The 17,165-nt window shown below is 46.0% G+C and overlaps 1 protein-coding gene across 1 annotated transcript; it reads right to left on the reverse strand.

Annotated features, from left to right (window-relative positions):
• Window positions 1–8,787: 8,787 nt before the first annotated feature.
• Window positions 8,788–12,547, reverse strand: DISP1 (dispatched RND transporter family member 1; the record flags this gene model as incomplete). The annotated part of the gene is made up of 1 exon (XM_088464276.1): window positions 8,788–12,547. A coding segment is annotated over one exon (2,688 nt), but the record flags the coding sequence as incomplete, so codon positions are not given.
• Window positions 12,548–17,165: the final 4,618 nt, after the last annotated feature.

The following is a 17,165-nucleotide window of genomic DNA, read 5'->3' on the forward strand; positions in this document are numbered from 1 at the left end:
ACCTAAGCGCCCGCGTAAACTGGCCAAATTGATTGTGCCCTTCTTAACCAGCTGATGCGCTAAGCGTAAAGGTTCTAATTCTTCTGCCGCTCAAGCGGAACAGACATTGTACTCAGAAATGGTGCATTGTTCCAAAACGGCAGTAACTAGGGGTTTCAGAAAAAGGATGCAGGAAAAATTAAAAAAGGGAAGTATGTTGATGTTTTTACCCTTACGGAGGAAATGAGACGGGATTTAGAGAAGGCAAAAAAGTCGGGGGGTATGGAAGAGAACGACTTTAGGAGTTATTGTAACTTCTAAAGGCGATCTCTCCCATACCCCCAGACTTGGTTAAAGTTTTTTGGGGGGGTTTACAGCTTGCTACTCAGAGACCAGGCCCAATGAGCATCCCAACATGATCAAGAACATTTTCTTGATCCATGAGATGTTCATGAAATCCAGGGGATAAGTTTGATAGGACTATAATGAGAAATTCCGCAGAAAGCAGGACGGGAACTCAACCTTGCCCCTGGGTTATAAAGATGTAGAGGTTTGGCTAGAGGTCACCCTGCAGACTAGGAACGTAAATGAGGTCCAGGGCAAGAAACCGGCAGCAACTGTTAAGGGAGGCTCAGGGTATGTGGCAAAGGGTAAATGCTTTTGCATTTAACAATGGAAAATGTACTATGGGCTAAAATTGTCGTTTATGACACTCTAGTCGAATATCCGGGGCATCCCACCCAGCCAAGGACTGCAAGTTCTCAGCGGGAAGTGAACACACAGACCGGTCGCACACTGGCGGTGATGCGAAATTAGGCATCATCGCCGGTGGCAGAGTTGTGGAGGTGGTTAAGTAAGTACCCCCTTAGGGATGACGCCCAGTTTTTGTTAGATGGTTTTACTTTAGGTTTTCGTTTACCCATTAATAGTGAAGTGCAAGTTGTGTCTTGCAGGAAGGTGGATGCGGAAATTAACTTAGGGAGCATGTGTGGCCCTTTCCCCAACCCTCCTTTGCCCGGCTTGTGCATTTCTCCCCTCGACGCTATTCCAGGCGAATGTTGTAGAGTTCATGATCAGTTATTTGAGGATGTTCTCGATTTGATTCAGAGTTTTGGCCCAGGGGTCTTGTTAGCGAGTAAGAAGCCTTTCGGCTTTTGCTATTAAACCCAGATTCCCTGCGGTTTATGGGGTTGAAAATAGATGGGCAATTTTATGTTGATAAATGTTTGCCCATGGGTTGTTCTGTCTCTTGTGCCTATTTTGTGAAATTCAGCTCCTTCTTACATTGGTGCATCCAAGCAGGCACCGGGCATCACCCATTATTTGGATGATTTTCTCTTCATAGGTCCAACTAATAGTAATATTTGCCAGGAGCTTTTGTTCTCTGCCAGTGCTCTTTCGGGTTATGGGGGTTCCAGTTGCCAGGGATAAGATGGAGGGTCCCACTTGTTGTCTATCATACCTGGGCATTGAAGTAGATACGGGGGTAGGGTACTGTCGCATCCTTGCAGATAAGTTTCACAAGCTTCTGGGGTAAATTGAGGAGTGCTTAAGCGCAGATCGGGTGAGGTTACGTCACGTACAGTCGCTAATAGGCTCCATTAATTTTGCATGCAGGGTCATCCCTATGGGGAGGGGTTTTTTTGCCGGAAGCTGGAGAGAGCAACCGCAGGCGTTACTAAGCCGCACCATGCCATACGTTAATCTAGAGAGATCAAGGAAGATTTGCGGGTATGGGTAGCTTTCCTAGTTAATTTTAATTTAGAATTGATTTGGCCTTCAAGGCCACTATCTAATTATGCGCTACAACTTTTAACGGATGCGGCTGGCTCTTTCGGTTTTGGGGCTTTTTTCCAAGGGGGGTGGTGTGCTGCCCCTTACTCCCTGTCGTGGATTTCCCGTGGTTTCACAGCCAACTTATTTTTGTTGGAACTATTTCTGATAATTGTGGCTGTGGAATTATGGGCCAAGAGTTTGTCTAACCGAACCATCTTCGTTACCTCAGGCCCTGCGGCTTTTGAGTAATTTAGTTTTGACATGTTCTAGTTTTAACAAATTTTAGGGCAAAGCACATGCCGGGTGTTTCATCTTTGATAGATTCCACGTTTTGGTGCCAGGTGCTAACCCCCTTGGTTTAACACGTCCCCCTTATGTCGGGCAGATTGTCGATCAAGCATAACGGCGCTTGCGCAAAAATCCTGGGCGCCATACTCCCTGCGGGCGTATACAGCAGCATGGGAAGATTGGGAAGCTTATGGGCTTAGGCAAGAACACGAGGGTAAGTCAGCGGACCAATGTTTGCTGTCATTTGCGTGGGGTCATTATCAGTAGGGCAGGTCAAAGTCAGCATTGGCTGGTATCTCACTCCATTCTAAATTGTACCAGGTGTATGACCCCACCAGGTCGTTTGTCCTTCCAGGGCCCTTAAAGGTTGGGCCAGAAAAAACCCGACATCTGCCGATGCCCATCGACCTATCGAATTAAACTTGTTACAGGACCTGCTGTCAGTGCTTTCATCAGTAGCGGACTGAGGGGGTCATTCAGACCCGTTCGCGAGCAAAGGACGCTCACAAACGGGTCGATGTTGCCCCACTGCGTATGCGCACGACGGAGGGAGCTCCGTCGTGCGCATGCGCGAGACCCGGACTGCGACAACCAAGCTGTCACTCCGGGTCTCGCACCACAGGGGGCGTGCTGTCGATGTTGATTGACAGCACGCCCCCTTTGGTGGGCGTGCCTGCCAGACGGAGGCGTTCCCATGGGAACGCCTACCGTCTGAAGCCGGCCCCACTGACATCACTAGTGATGTCAGTGGGAGTGATTTTTGCTCTGATAGAGCCAAAATCACTCCAGGGCTTGCGGCAGCGAGACCCTACCGCAGGGTCTCAGTCGCAAGCCTGATGGTAACCCACAGCTATGCGAGCGTCCATGAGGACGCTCCAAGAAAAGGTAGGAGGGCCCTGATTCAGAGCGAGCGCTCTGGTCAGAGCGTTCAGCTCTGAATCAGGCCCTGAGTTCGAGGTAACACTTTTTCGAACGGCTTTTTGTTTTGCGTTTTTTTGGGCCTTTCGAATGAGTGAATGAAGTGAATTGGTGGCTGTGAATTAGAGTTCTTTACACACAGGTTTATTGGTTAAACATGTTTTAGTTAAAAAAAAAAAAAAAAGTCAGTGCTTTGTAAAATACCCCGTTCCAAAACTGACCAACTAGGCCGGGGACATTGGAGATCGATGAAAAGCCGCCCCTTCCTGTCAGAAAGACATTAGATGAATATGTATAGATTTCATGTGCTCTGACAAAGTATCCACATCGTTATAAAAAGGTAATACTATAATTAATAGATTTCAGTTACTCTTTATCGCACATAAAAACAAGCCATTAAAACGGTGACCACAGGACCCTGGAATAAACTGACTTTTCCATAAACAAGTCACAGGCATGAAAAAGTCTCCCCTCCTGGCAGCTTCCACAGAAGCCAAACCAGAAACCGGGGTCATGAATGGCCGTCTTCCAAGAATCGCCTACTGTAGAGAATACACGTCACCGTCATTCCAGAAGGGCAATGATGTCACCAGTCTCCATGCATCTATATTTATGGAACCTACTTGACTAGTTTTTGGACCTTGGTTCATGGGACAAGCGCAATGTGATTTGCATTATAACAGCCCTGCCTCCTGCTGCGTAATGCCCAGATTCGTGCCATCATGAGGTGGATTCAGAAGGGCAGTGTAACCCCCCCACATCCACCTCCCAGTATTCTGACTTCCAGAGATCTCCGGCTTAACACACAATCTACAACCTCCAGACACTAGTGCTCTTTCCCATACGAACTCCTCACACACCATCTCGTGATAAAGACACACACTCCCGATAATCGCCCAGTAACAGCATCACAACACTATGCACAGCCAAACAACGATAACTGTATAGAAGAAAGAGTAAAGGCGCACAGGGATTTACCCACCATGTACACGGAGAATAAACACTCTGCAGAAGAGAAAAGGTGCGGAGGTCCCGAAGCGTACAATAGTAGCAATAAATAGATTAACGGTAATGCTAAGAATAATCTATATAACATAATCAAGTGCTGATAAAAAGAACAATCTATATAATATAATCAAGTGCTGATAAAAGCTGACGAGGGGGAAGGGAATAAAAGTGGTAGAGAGAGAAGGAGAAACAGATGGGGGGGGACTGAAGATAAAGATGGAGACAGACTGACAAGAAATCCTCATCTTTCCTGAGAAAATCATTGTTCCATAGAAAATAACCTGTCAGCACTATATATATAATTTCATATATATTCCTCTAATATAAGGAAAATAGCTCCAGAAACGGCATCTCCCATATACCCTCATATGGCTGCCATCAACTTCAACCATTTCTTTGTCCTTTCACCACTAGAAGACCACAAACCGCCACGTCCATACCCTAATACAGGAGCCATTAGATTGTGAGCACATGTTCCAGCATAGCCATCGACCACGCACACATCTTACAGGCCCCAGTCATTGTTTAGAGGCCAAACCCCGAATGGTTCACTCGATGCTGGCAGCATTCTTCGGCCCCAGGACCCCCAGCGTGGAAAGGGGACATGGCGAGAGGGGCTGGCATGTGGCCACGTCTGAACGCCCACGTCCCTTCCCCTGCAGCCTGACATAAGCTGGACTTAGGCCAAGTCAGAGATGGGAACGTTTCCTTAATCGATAACGGTGGTTATAAAATGCAAGTTCTACTATTTATAACAGAAAACTAGATCAGCTCCAGGTTGGCGTTGCTATTATTGTCCGAGATAGACGGCGCTGACGTTTTAGCAATGCTACATATAGGCTATTTCCCCTGCTCCGCACTGTGCTCAGAGGAGAGTGGAAGCGCACTGACAGAGACTTGCCATAACGAAATATTATTTCCTCTCTGAACACATCTTGTCTCCTAGAGCCGGTAATCGGACAATGGCTTCGGAAGGAAGGGCCCGAGCGTGAAGCTAATTAGGCTGCTAGGAATAGCGATTTTACACCGCTACAGGACAGGGACTATAGACAGAATATTTGCATGTACAGTAACAGGAAACACAAATGTTTGGTACAAATAAAAGGCTAACACATGATCAGGACAATGCTTTGCTTCCTCTCCCGGACACAAGACACAGACAAGATACAGGCTCACACATAGGTTGTTATAAAATCCTTTACCCTCTAAGGGCCGTTATTTAATTAGAAGCGAAAAGTCCGTTTCGGCGATACTTTTTTGCCGATGTCGTCATTTTCAACTTATCCCCCCTTATTCAGTTGTAGCGTGTTTTCACTGGTGCGAAAACGCAATGCAATGTAATAGGCAAAAAAGTTTCGCCTATGAATACCTGGCGGAAAAAAAAAAAGTGCAAAATTGGGGTTTCGGGGTACAAGTACAAAAACACCCAGCCTCCCTAAGGATAACTGCATTAAAAAAACCAAACAAAAAAAAAGAGACTTCTGGACACCCCAAAAAAGTACTTTTGTTTTGGGGGTGAAAAATTCAAAGTTGGGGTACATACTTAAAAACTAGCAAAATAGACTCCAGGGGGGTCCCCAAGTATGCCCCAGGTGTTTTTATAATTGCAGGTGGATTTTTCATATTTAAAACTTCACAACTGCAACTTCAAAATATGCTAGTACCCATTTTCATGTACCCCAAATTTGATGGGAATACTTAATTGAAAAAAACCCCCTCCAGACTACAATTGTTCACCACTTTTTAAAATATGCAAAATAGCGCCTATTGAGACCATTTAAAGTGGCCAAATACCTTCAGCAGTTATTCGGGGGGGTACCCATAGTGATCCCCCATGTCAGTGCATCTTTTGGGGGTTGTCGGGCAGATTTCTCCAAAACAGACCGAACTTTTCGCCGATGTCAGTTTCACCGGGTCCCGTCTTTGCCGATTTTAAATTGAATACGGGGATACGCTGGCACGCACGCAATTCTTCTTCACACCTGTAACCAGCGATGTCGGCAAAAAGTCCGTCAACTGACTTTTCGCTTCTAATTGAATACGGCCCCAAGTATGTGTTTATTTTTATAATTTTAACTTATATCTCGTATTTTGCAGGTATTCATCAGAGTCTTCTATATCTAGGGGCCTGTACTCAATGTATGACAGGGCCGCCTGGACCTGAGGCTAGAGGCACTCGTAATATAAACTGATGGCATCTATCATTGGGGTGGGTCGGCTGATTTGGCTCAAAGAACGAGTTGTCCCATCATGCCTTGCCACAGACCCACAGTCTCAGATTCAGCAGGGGACTGCTGAGGCCAATGCAGTCGGGTGAGTCCAAAGCCACTTTCTGCCTAAAGGCATTGCCGTTCCCTGATAGTACAGAGACGCAGAATATTTTATCCCTATATAAAGTTCCCGGAGTGCAATTAAAATGTTGGCATGAAGCTTCCCTTTACAATGTTTGACATTAAAGAGGAGATTAGCATTTAAACCGGAAGGTTCTAACGGCAATATGGCTTTTTATAAATTGCGCCTGGCGAAGTGGTAGGTTAACCCTTAGTGTTTCCAGTCAGTATTGCTCAGCTGTCCCGGCGATTCTTTCTGCGCTTAAAATAAATCAGCCTTATCGCTACAATGGAGGGGTGATTGATAAACAGGCCGCTGAATGCGATTCGTCTGCCTCACGGCTGGCTATTGACATTTGTTAGCAATCATCTTCCGCGCTGAAACGTCTCGTTCCATAGGCCCATTGGCTGACATTACATTTTGGTGCAAAATTTGCACTGAACTGTAGCAATAATTCAGCCATTACCTTTTACCGTATCTGTCTAGCGCAAGCTAGGCGATAAAAACTAGTGCCTCAGGGGTTTCTACAGATAGTGCAAAAGTTACAGCTAAATGCGATGTTTGCGAATGCGTCATTATGAACATTTTCGACACGAAGTTCGATGTTTATAAAAATAAAGTAATAACTGAACCGAGATCATACTCTTACACACATTGTAGAACGGGAAACTTTGCACATAGTATGTACAATATCTTTTATATAAAGGATTTGTATATTAGATCGAGGAGACCTTTAGGCCTCTTACTCACTGGCATAACAACCAAGTCATACTAACACATGTAAACATGTATAGACCTCATACCCACGTGTGCCTACGGTCTGCAGGATGACACTCTGGGCCCGATTCAGACCCGGTCGCAAGCGCCGAGCGCTCTCAACCGGGTCGATGGTGGCCCAGAGCGCATGCGCACGACAGAGCCGGCTCCGTCATGCGCGAGACCTGGATAGCGACAGGCAAGCCGTCGCTCCGGGTCTCGTACCAAAGGGGGCGTGCTGTTGATGTTGAGTGACAGCACGCCCCCTTTGGTGGGTGGGCCGGGGGAGTGGCTGCCCAAACGGAGGCGTTCCCATGTGAACGCCTCCGTTTGGGGCCGGCCCCACTGACAGCACGAGTGATATCAGTGGGAGAGATTTCTGCTCTGTTTGAGACGAAATCTCTCTGGGGCTTGCGGCAACGAGTCCCTACCACAAGAATCTCGTCGCAAGCCCGATGGTCGTGACCATCTTCCTGGCTGCTCGCTATAGCTGTGGGTGGACACCCACAGCTATGCGAGCGGCCAGGAGCCCGCTCTAAAAAAAAATAGCCCGGCCCTGATTCAGAGCGAGCGCTATGTCAGAGCGTACGGCTCTGAATCAGGGCCTCTATTCCAGTGTTTCCCAAACTCATTCCTCAGGGTACACTAACAGTGAATCACAAGTGAAATCATTAGATACACCTGTATATCTTTTAAAATGTGTCAGCCTATAAATGACTACAACATGGAAACCATGCACTGTTAGGCTGCGTACACACCTATAGATTTATCTTGTGGGAAGGAAAATATCTGGTAATTTATGGGAGCAAATAGCAAAAGAAATTTGCTCCCAAACACTGGAAAACGGAGCAGATTTTCCTTCCCACCAGACAGATTGGGTAGATATATCTATAGGTGCGTACGCAGTCTTAGGGTGGGTACACACTAGAGCGATATCGGCACGATATGTTGAACCGGAACGACATATCGCACAGAGTGTATGCTCTATCGCACACTCCTGTGCAACAACATCAGTGTCGTTCCATTTGACGTGCCGCACATCAGATGGAACAACCCGGGTGACAACGCCATACAGGCGAGTGGAGCGGGGGAACGATATATATATCGGGCGTTCGTACACCACATCGTGCAGTGTGTACGGCCGACTGCTAGATCGTTAGATTGGGCAGTGGGTCGGCTACGTTACACATCGTTCTAATGAGTTTGGGAAACACTGTTCACTGCAAAAGGAAGCATTGGCGGCACGTTTTTTTTTTTACATTTTCTTAACATTTAGAGGGTAACCTGCCTAAAAAATAATATATAATAAATAATAAAAACAACAAAAAAAAAACTTTAATAAGTATAAATGTAATTGCTTATGTCAGAGGTTCCCAAATGCGGTCCTCAGGGCTCCCCAACAGTTCCTGTTTTAGAGATATCCACGGTTGGGCACAGGTGACTTAATTAGGGTCTCAGTCAATGATCAACCATGGATATCTCTAAAACCTGAAATGTTGGGGAGCCTTGAGGACCGCGTTTGGGAACCTCTGGCTTAAGTTATTTATTTATTTATTTTTTTTGCTGTCTGTAAAAGTCTGATGTTGAAAAATGCTGCGAGGTTAAAAAAATTTAATATAAAATTACATTTAAAAAAAAAAAAAACATACAAAAAAATAAATAAATAAATCTGCCACCCCCAAACAGTAAAATTATTTTGACAAAGATATGAACACTGAATAAAATACACAATACTCTATACGGATTTATTGACAAACTTTGATATCTCTTAATACAGCAGGCACATTGGCGTCAATGTTTGGCATAGGACAATCAAAAAGAATTGCACTTGACCATTACACAGTTACGTCACGTTTTTGTGGTACACACCAACTTTTCAAGGGTTGTACAAGTTTAGTGTCAGATCCTTATTTGGCATAATAAAACTGACATTCAGAATGAAATGTGGAGGACAGTAATACATGTCTCGTCGCGCAGTACAGAAGTGCTAATCGTTTCACTCACTCATACTTCTCTCTACTCAAATCATTCCTTACAGAGGTGGAATTTACATTTTCTGAAAATGTTTTCTAAAAAAAAAAAATAAAAAAAAATGTAGAACGGTTTTATCGGGCTTGGCTGACACTTTGGCATATAAAAGCGGATGAGTATTTAATTATGGATATTTGTCTTCTGTTCTGCAGAAGCTGCTTTATTGACTGACGAAACAGGTCAGGACATTCCCTGACCAATCTGTGTTGCGACTGGCACCCAAGATGGGTACAGTCAACAGAATTAAGAATTGGTTTAATATACTTGGGAAGCAGACACCCAATACACCCGCTGGGTTGCTAATAAAATTTTGGAGCAGCTGGATGAATTATCTGTTTGCATACATGTTGGCCATGGAAATATTTAATGCTAAGCACACACTCCAATGCAGTCTTTCAGCACGCTCGGGGAACAGTCAAAACATGGAATCACTGGTCACCAAGGTTTTGGACCTGTTGGACTGTGATTACATTTAAGTGGGTGGTTGGAAGGTCATTTGTTTATTTGACAAGTCATGCCGGGTCTCATATCAGCATGTATGTGCGTTTGTCAAGTTGACCAACTTTCATGTGGAGCAGAGTTGGTCGACCACGTTGGCAATCAATGCTAGATTTAGAAAATTGGTTATTACAGGTACTTGTTGGTCCCTATATACACAAGTCTGCGGCGAAAGGAACAAAAGGGCAGTGCAGGCGCATAATCGTGTGTGTGTGCAACCAGGATCTGGGTACAGAATTTGTAGAAAGGTTTCATCTCTCTGAAACACGGTCCCTCAAGATGAACTACAGTTATTCGATGCTAAAGGTTCCAATTCATAATGTTCGTGTTGTACTTCTGCTTTTGCACCTCGCGTGTCCAACTGATATTTATTACTGTGGTTCATTTTGTTCTGTCCTCTTTCGGGCGCGCTCGATGACAACGCTTGCGAAAAAGCTTTAAACTGTATCTTTTTTGGCAGTGGTATTTGCCCGCAGCTTCCCTGAGGACCAAGGCAACGGCAAATACATTGGAAAAAGAAAGTGGCGAAGGCCCAGCTGATGCACATAATAAGCATCATGAAGGTGCCCAGCTGGGTGTAAGCTAGAACCGTTGAGGGCATCATCATGGCCCCTGCCACAAAGGTAGTCAGTGCAGCCATGGCTATGGCAGAACCCATCCGGCTGAGAGAGAAGACCACTTTGCCTTCCCGGTCCGGTTCTGGAGCGAGACGGTAGGCAATGCCGTAATGTACGGCAAAATCCACGGACAGGCCCACAGCAACGGATATGGTGACCGATTCTAAAACATTTAATTCCCATCCTAGGAGGACCAGAGAACCGACGGTAACAAAGATGGTGCCCGCAATGGAAACTATGGCATACAGACTTATAATTACGTTCCATGTGGTAAGGAGCATGACACTAAAAGCTACGGCGACAGACAAGCCCATGGCAATCAACGTTCCATCGGAAAGACTGTCTTGTAAATCATAAAACTCGAGATTGCTGACAAACCATCCGTTGCTGAGGCCAACGGGAGCAGACTGCAGTTCCTTGGCAATCCAGGCATCAACCTCCCTGTAGAAATGGTGCATCTTTTCATAGGCAAAGGTGAAAAGGTAAGTACTTTTAAATTGTAATACGACAGCCCGGATGGTGTCGTTGATGTCAAACCTTGGACCTGGCGTCTTGCTGTCCAAGTGATAACCGGTGCTTCTTTCGAGCTCCATGATAGCCCTTTTAATGCAGAGCTCAAAAACTTCCTGTTTATAGGGAAATTTAGACTGGCTGCAACATGGGTAAAGGGCAGGTTCGTCGCAGTCCTGATTCTCCATCCACTGTTTAAAGGTCTCAATGAAACAGCTGGTGAAGTCCTGTTCGTCGGTTTGGTAGAAGAAGGTTTGGTTTTTTAACTTTTGGCAAAAGTTCAAAATCCATTGTTGCGAGGCAGGGCTGGCAATATTAAAGCTACTGTCCAGTTTGAGTTTGCCCTTGCTTTTTGGATTTAGGGGATTCCCATTGTCCTCCGGGGAAATCCCCCAAATGATTGTGATAGGCATGTGGAGCTCCTCTCCGTGGTGGACCCGCTCAAACATAAACAACTTTTTGTACTCAGCATCGTACCGTTCAAAGGGATGAGAGGACCGGAACACCTGGAACTCGGACAGTTCCAACGACGGGAGCTTCATCTTTGGATTAACGCAGACGATGTACGCTCCACCGATGGTTATCGCAAGGAAACAGAACACCCAAACATATCTGAATTTAATAACAATACATGGCAGCACTTTCTCGAAGAAAATCCTTGAGGCTTCCGAAATAGCAAAGAGAAGCTTCTGTACCTTCTGGTACATTACATTCCAGCAGCTCTTCTTGTTGTAAGGCCGTTGTTGGGGAACCTTGAAACATGTGAAGATGTTGAGAAGATAACGTTCATGTAAGACAACTACGGCAGGGAGCCACGTGACCATGAGAAGATAATTCACCAATATGGCGGTGCCGGCGTAGACTCCAAAACACCTGATGGCGGTGATATTGCTGACGTAGTTGGCGTAGAAAGCCGCAGCGGTGGTGAAGCTGGTGACAAACATGGAGAGAGCAGCATGTTGCAGAGTGATACTAACCGTCTCCGATGTCTCTGCGTGAGGTTTGTCAAACTTTGTGTAATTCCAGACGTCGCATAAGACGAAAGCGTCATCTGCCCCAATTCCAACAAGAATTATCAGTGCAGTGAGGTTCATGAAGGGGAAAAATTCAAAGTTAAATACTACCCGATAGAGGAAATAAGATACAATCAGTGAACTTATAATGGCAAACATGGTCATCAGTGTGATAAACATGGATCTTGTGTATATACACATGACCAGAAGGACAATTACAATGGCGATGGCTGGATACACGGTATCCATTAGGAGATAGTCTTGAAATAAGCTATGTTTGATTCCAAACTCAATTCCCGTGATGGTCGTTACACCGTCAGAACAATTCCAGTTCTCAAAATTATCCAGAAAAAGGTTCATCATGGAATCCCCTTTCTCCGTTGGGGAGAAAAGCATGCTGTGCCGTAGAACCGGGGTGGTGTAATCCACATTCTTTGGATTGAAGAAGTCTTTGTCTACCAAGTAGTGTAGGATCTGGTAGACGGCGTTGTACTTGGTACATTTCCGCGGCACGTTGGTGCACTTCAGCTGGTCCTTCCTTTTGGCTGCCATGTCCCAGCAATCTGGTCCCAACGTTCCATTGTGGTAATATTTGGCACAAGTACGAATCAGTTTGAGCGTATGAGAGACATCTCGGTCTACAATCTTCTGACAGGACGATCGGTTATTGAGAATTGCAATGTAGTTCCCTAGGGTCCAGCTGGGGCAACAGGAGTCTGCAGTGGTCCGCTGGCACAAGTCCGCAAACTGTGGGTGGGATCTGATCTGTAGAGGAGATAATAAAAATAAGTCTGAATATTTTAAGTGTAATTTGTTTACTTTTTTTTATAATACAGCTCACAACCACCAGCAGATGAAATTGTCCACAGCAAAAACTAAATAAAAACACATTTGGGTCAATCCTATTAGGTGTGAATTGAGCGTAGTGAGTTTGTTTCTTGAAACTCACAAACTTCGTGGCGAAGCGCGCTCCGATCCAATTAAAAATCCCCATTCGCACTGCTCGCAGGAGGAGGAGTGCGAATTGACTGCCAAATGAGATTTGCGAGAAATGCATGAAAATGTGGGGAGACCATCCTGGACCCCCCAAAATGGATAATTTCGCTAGCAGGACCATATAGAAGGCTGTTTGTGGGCATTAGGGAGGTACTGTAGGTTTTTAAATGGCTGATTTGTGAAGGGGTTTTAAATGCAAGAAAAAATGATAAAAAAAAATATCTAACTATTTGTTTAATCTCAAACGAAAAAAAAAAAAAAAAAAAAAATTTGGAAAAAGGGCGATTTTGGGGTACTTTGAGGGCACCTTGAAAATTTTTTTTTTATAAACAATTCTTTTTCAACTAAAAAATTAATGTAATTAAATTTGGGGTGCCTAAACTAATGAAAAAGTTGATTTTGGGGCAATTTGAGGACATTTTTTTTACCCCCAAAAAATGACATGTATTGGACCAATGAAGCTAATTGGAAACTTCCAAATGCCTAATTAGTCATTAGGGGGGGGGGGGGGGGGATATCCAAGGGGATCAGCGCAGTGTCCAGACATTCTAACCTTAAAATAAAGATTTTCCCATCTCTCACCCTCAGGGAGGTGCGTGGAAAGTTGCGAATTCAGTCTGACTGATTCAGTGCGATTTGCTAATTGGATTGCAAAATTAACTTGCTATGCGAATTCGAAGTGGAAATAGCAACTCGCACCTAATAGGATTTACCCCATTATATATATATCAATTGTAAAGCGCAACGGAATATGCTGCGCTATATAAGAAACTGTTAATAAATAAACAAAAAAGCAAATTCTTTCGCATTCTGGATATGGGAGACTCAACCTGTATTACATTATTGACTAAGAGAGACCCTGACAGACTGTACACATCAGCGCTTACACTGTACTGGCTGCATACACAGCACTGAGACCCTGACAGACTGTACACATCAGCGCTTACACTGTACTGGCTGCATACACAGCACTGAGACCCTGACAGACTGTACACATCAGCGCTTACACTGTACTGGCTGCATACACAGCACTGAGACCCTGACAGACTGTACACATCAGCGCTTATACTGTACTGGCTGCATACACAGCACTGAGACCCTGACAGACTGTACACATCAGCGCTTACACTGTACTGGCTGCATACACAGCACTGAGACCCTGACAGACTGTACACATCAGCGTTTACACTGTACTGGCTGCATACACAGCACTGAGACCCTGACAGACTGTACACATCAGCGCTTACACTGTACTGGCTGCATACACAGCACTGAGACTCTGACAGACTGTACACATCAGCGTTTACACTGTACTGGCTGCATACACAGCACTGAGACCCTGACAGACTGTACACATCAGCGTTTACACTGTACTGGCTGCATACACAGCACTGAGACTCTGACAGACTGTACACATCAGCGCTTATACTGTACTGGCTGCATACACAGCACTGAGACCCTGACAGACTGTACACATCAGCGCTTACACTGTACTGGCTGCATACACAGCACTGAGACTCTGACAGACTGTACACATCAGCGCTTACACTGTACTGGCTGCATACACAGCACTGAGACCCTGACAGACTGTACACATCAGCGCTTACACTGTACTGGCTGCATACACAGCACTGAGACCCTGACAGACTGTACACATCAGCGCTTATACTGTACTGGCTGCATACACAGCACTGAGACCCTGACAGACTGTACACATCAGCGCTTATACTGTACTGGCTGCATACACAGCACTGAGACCCTGACAGACTGTACACATCAGCGCTTACACTGTACTGGCTGCATACACAGCACTGAGACCCTGACAGACTGTACACATCAGCGTTTACACTGTACTGGCTGCATACACAGCACTGAGACCCTGACAGACTGTACACATCAGCGCTTACACTGTACTGGCTGCATACACAGCACTGAGACCCTGACAGACTGTACACATCAGCGCTTATACTGTACTGGCTGCATACACAGCACTGAGACCCTGACAGACTGTACACATCAGCGCTTATACTGTACTGGCTGCATACACAGCACTGAGACCCTGACAGACTGTACACATCAGCGTTTACACTGTACTGGCTGCATACACAGCACTGAGACCCTGACAGACTGTACACATCAGCGCTTACACTGTACTGGCTGCATACACAGCACTGAGACCCTGACAGACTGTACACATCAGCGCTTATACTGTACTGGCTGCATACACAGCACTGAGACCCTGACAGACTGTACACATCAGCGCTTACACTGTACTGGCTGCATACACAGCACTGAGACTCTGACAGACTGTACACATCAGCGCTTACACTGTACTGGCTGCATACACAGCACTGAGACCCTGACAGACTGTACACATCAGCGCTTACACTGTACTGGCTGCATACACAGCACTGAGACCCTGACAGACTGTACACATCAGCGCTTATACTGTACTGGCTGCATACACAGCACTGAGACCCTGACAGACTGTACACATCAGCGCTTACACTGTACTGGCTGCATACACAGCACTGAGACCCTGACAGACTGTACACATCAGCGCTTATACTGTACTGGCTGCATACACAGCACTGAGACCCTGACAGACTGTACACATCAGCGCTTACACTGTACTGGCTGCATACACAGCACTGAGACCCTGACAGACTGTACACATCAGCGCTTATACTGTACTGGCTGCATACACAGCACTGAGACCCTGACAGACTGTACACATCAGCGTTTACACTGTACTGGCTGCATACACAGCACTGAGACCCTGACAGACTGTACACATCAGCGCTTATACTGTACTGGCTGCATACACAGCACTGAGACCCTGACAGACTGTACACATCAGCGCTTACACTGTACTGGCTGCATACACAGCACTGAGACTCTGACAGACTGTACACATCAGCGCTTACACTGTACTGGCTGCATACACAGCACTGAGACTCTGACAGACTGTACACATCAGCGCTTACACTGTACTGGCTGCATACACAGCACTGAGACCCTGACAGACTGTACACATCAGCGCTTACACTGTACTGGCTGCATACACAGCACTGAGACTCTGACAGACTGTACACATCAGCGCTTACACTGTACTGGCTGCATACACAGCACTGAGACCCTGACAGACTGTACACATCAGCGCTTACACTGTACTGGCTGCATACACAGCACTGAGACTCTGACAGACTGTACACATCAGCGCTTACACTGTACTGGCTGCATACACAGCACTGAGACTCTGACAGACTGTACACATCAGCGCTTACACTGTACTGGCTGCATACACAGCACTGAGACCCTGACAGACTGTACACATCAGCGCTTACACTGTACTGGCTGCATACACAGCACTGAGACTCTGACAGACTGTACACATCAGCGTTTACACTGTACTGGCTGCATACACAGCACTGAGACCCTGACAGACTGTACACATCAGCGCTTACACTGTACTGGCTGCATACACAGCACTGAGACCCTGACAGACTGTACACATCAGCGCTTATACTGTACTGGCTGCATACACAGCACTGAGACCCTGACAGACTGTACACATCAGCGCTTATACTGTACTGGCTGCATACACAGCACTGAGACCCTGACAGACTGTACACATCAGCGTTTACACTGTACTGGCTGCATACACAGCACTGAGACCCTGACAGACTGTACACATCAGCGCTTATACTGTACTGGCTGCATACACAGCACTGAGACCCTGACAGACTGTACACATCAGCGCTTACACTGTACTGGCTGCATACACAGCACTGAGACCCTGACAGACTGTACACATCAGCGCTTATACTGTACTGGCTGCATACACAGCACTGAGACCCTGACAGACTGTACACATCAGCGTTTACACTGTACTGGCTGCATACACAGCACTGAGACCCTGACAGACTGTACACATCAGCGCTTATACTGTACTGGCTGCATACACAGCACTGAGACCCTGACAGACTGTACACATCAGCGCTTATACTGTACTGGCTGCATACACAGCACTGAGACCCTGACAGACTGTACACATCAGCGCTTACACTGTACTGGCTGCATACACAGCACTGAGACCCTGACAGACTGTACACATCAGCGCTTATACTGTACTGGCTGCATACACAGCACTGAGACCCTGACAGACTGTACACATCAGCGCTTACACTGTACTGGCTGCATACACAGCACTGAGACCCTGACAGACTGTACACATCAGCGCTTATACTGTACTGGCTGCATACACAGCACTGAGACCCTGACAGACTGTACACATCAGCGCTTACACTGTACTGGCTGCATACACAGCACTGAGACCCTGACAGACTGTACACATCAGCGCTTATACTGTACTGGCTGCATACACAGCACTGAGACCCTGACAGACTGTACACATCAGCGTTTACACTGTACTGGCTGCATA

The sequence above is a fragment of the Taudactylus pleione genome, unplaced genomic scaffold (assembly GCF_031769625.1).
Source record: "Taudactylus pleione unplaced genomic scaffold, aTauple2 ptg001627l, whole genome shotgun sequence".
NCBI lineage: Eukaryota > Metazoa > Chordata > Amphibia > Anura > Myobatrachidae > Taudactylus > Taudactylus pleione.